We start from the raw sequence: 3,006 nt of genomic DNA, 5'->3' as shown, positions 1-3,006 counted from the left end.
CAGCAAAAATGAGGCAGATGTGCCTTTTGTCATTTATAAAAAGATAAATCACTTTTCTATAATACATCAATGATATTTCAATGGAATAAATTACTTAGTGACTTATTCATACTTCAAAAACAGCATCAATAAGTGATTAACATAGGGGGGGTCAAAATAAAATAAATAAATAAAATAAGAATCAACCAGCCACCCTCCTCCCCTGACAAGTAAAGAACAGTCCCTTCATAAGTAAAGAACAGTCTCTAAAGTGCGGTGAGGTTTGTGGAGCGTTACCTGCCACAAAGAGTAATGTGAAAGGCTTGTTTCTCCTCTGACACATCACATACCTGTGTGCTGCCACGGCTCGGCTGTTCAGGTATTTCTGGGCAGTCATGACGCCAATTTATTCACCTGGAGCCAGGCTTCTCGGTCGCCGGTAAGCCGTTATCGTGCGCTGCGGAGCACTTTGGCTGTTATTGGCCAGTGCATGGACACTCACCCTCCTTTGATTGGACTTTGAACTTATCCCACAGTAGTGGCACCATGTTATGTACCGTGGTGCAGCCTACTGCGGTCTACCGTTGGTACCAGTATACCGTGCAACACTACTCCACACACATCCACACACAGTCTCTCCCTCTGTCATACTCTCTTCACACATGCACACACACACACACAAAGACACGCATTTCTGCCCTGACATTTTTTGTTGTGCAATATCACCACCGCGCTGCAGTCCTGCATTCCTCCCGAACTCCACACCCTCTCACCTGCCTGTGCGCACTCCTCTCTCTCACTCGCTCCACTTAAGCCTGTTACATTTCTTAAAGGGCCATACACACTCATAACAATAAATAGATTTGACTATGACGTTTTTTAAGGACATGCTGTACTATGATGAATTTTCATGATTTTTGACGACATACTATACTATGACAGTTTTTCATGGTTTTTGACGACATGCTATACTATGACGTTTTTTGACGACATGCTATAGTATGACGAATTTTCATGGTTTTTGACGACATGCTATACTATGACGTTTTTTCATGGTTTTTGATGACCTGCTATACTATGATGAATTTTCATGGTTTTTAATGACATGCTATATTATGACGTTTTTTGACGACATGCTATACTATGATGAATTTTCATGGTTTTTGACGACATGCTATACTGTGACGTTTTTTCATTGTTTATGACGACATGCTATAGTATGCCGTTTTTTCGTGGTTTTTGACGACATGCGATACAACGACGTTTTTCATGGTTCATGACGACATACTTTACTGTGACGTTTTTTCATGGTTTTTGACATCATGCCATACAATCATGTTTTTTCATGATTTTTGATGACATACTATACATGATGGATGATTTTTATGACATACTACAATATAAGTCATTAATCTTTATTCTTGACAGGTCATCACTATGACCTTTTTATGGTTTATAGATTTCCATGTATGTTTGTGTACATATAGGCAGACACAGCCGGTGGAAGGATCTGGTTCTGGGTCTGTCCATCCTGATGGCGTTGGGTGGCTGCTGGTTTGCCTACATCCAGAATAGGAAGTCCAAAGACGACCTGGGGAAGCTGGTGAAAGATTTGGAGGGTCTGCAGAGGGCTGAGCAGAGCCTGCTGGACCTGCAGGCGAAGTGAGTCCACCACACTTGCAGCAGCATTGCCACTACTACTGTAACCACTTCTACTCATACTATTATTGTTAGTCCTATGAACACATGACAGTGTTCCCACTGACTGTCTCACTATCATTACTACTGTCAGTACTGATCAGCTGCTGAGGTAACTCTTCAGCTCAGATTATGAATGAAACTTGTGTTGTTTATGATAAAATTAAAATTAATTAATCTTCAAACTCTGACTGAGCTGCAGCCACCAGGAGGAAATAACTAATCTGCTCCGTCTGTGAGTGTGTGTGTGCAGACGGACAGTCTCTGCAGAAGCTTTCTGTCTAAAGTCCTTATATGGTCAAAGAATAGCCGACAGTTCAGTCTGTATGCTCACACTCTCTCTCTCTCTCTCTCACACACAGACACACACACACCTGCATGTACACAATAAGGTACACAAAGACATTCACACACTTTGCACAGAAAAAAACAATGGTGTGCGTGTGTGTTAGTCGAGTTGTAACATATTTCACAGCTCCTGTTTATTTCTGTTTCCTCCAACCACAAATACCAAGACACACACACACGCAGTACTTCTGCTACTACAGTAACAATTCCTGCTACTGGTTACAGGACTGAGTACAGTTCATTTATTGTTACATGCACTGCGTAAAAAAAACACATTCAGATACACACGCACACACACACACACACACCTCCTTTCCCCGTGAGACTGATACACAGCGCCCCCTGCTGGGACCAGCAGTCATTACAATCAATATGAATACTTCAGATTTATTTACAGATTTCAGTTTTCATTTTAAGGAACAACACCTTGAAAAAATAATTTATTGTTACAGTATCAGGAGCATTCTGCAGTGTTGTATAAGAAGGAAGAGTAGTGATGGTGACAATATCAATCAATCAGTCAATCAATCAATCAATCAATCAGTCAATTTTATTTATAAAGTCCAATATCACAAATCAGTAAAAGGTGGTAGAAATAGTAAAGTTTGTCATAGAAAACGTCATAGTGTAGTATGTTGTGAAAAACTCTGAAAAAAACTTCATAGTATAGTAAGTCGTCAAGAACCACAAAAAAAAGGTCACCATATAGCATGTCGTTAAAAACCATGAAAAAACATCATAGTATAGCAGGTCGTCAAGAACCACAAAAAAAAGGTCATCATATAGCATGTCGTTAAAAACCATGAAAAAACATCATAGTATAGCATGTTGTCAAAAACTATGAAAAAACGTCATAGTATAGCATGTCGTTAAAAACCATGAAAAAACTTCATAGTATAGCATGTCGTTAAAAACCATGAAAAAAAGTCATAGTATAGCATGTCGTCAAAAACCATGAAAAAACGTCATAGTATAGCATGT

The 3,006-nt window shown here is 39.6% G+C and overlaps 1 protein-coding gene across 8 annotated transcripts in view; it reads left to right on the top strand.

Annotated features, from left to right (window-relative positions):
* Positions 1–3,006, top strand: part of LOC126386816 (stromal interaction molecule 1-like) — a 188,498-nt gene that overhangs the window by 28,807 nt on the left and 156,685 nt on the right. For all 8 annotated transcript variants that reach the window (XR_007569539.1, XM_050039471.1, XM_050039457.1 and 5 more), the window contains one exon: positions 1,467–1,641. Coding sequence is in view for 7 of the 8 variants with exons in the window: in XM_050039471.1 (XP_049895428.1) it covers positions 1,467–1,641 (175 nt within the window). In the remaining variant the exon portion in view is untranslated. The remainder of the gene's footprint in view (positions 1–1,466; positions 1,642–3,006) is intronic.

The sequence above is a fragment of the Epinephelus moara genome, chromosome 3 (assembly GCF_006386435.1).
Source record: "Epinephelus moara isolate mb chromosome 3, YSFRI_EMoa_1.0, whole genome shotgun sequence".
Taxonomy (NCBI): domain Eukaryota; kingdom Metazoa; phylum Chordata; class Actinopteri; order Perciformes; family Serranidae; genus Epinephelus; species Epinephelus moara.
This window is presented reverse-complemented; position numbering and strand designations above follow the sequence as displayed.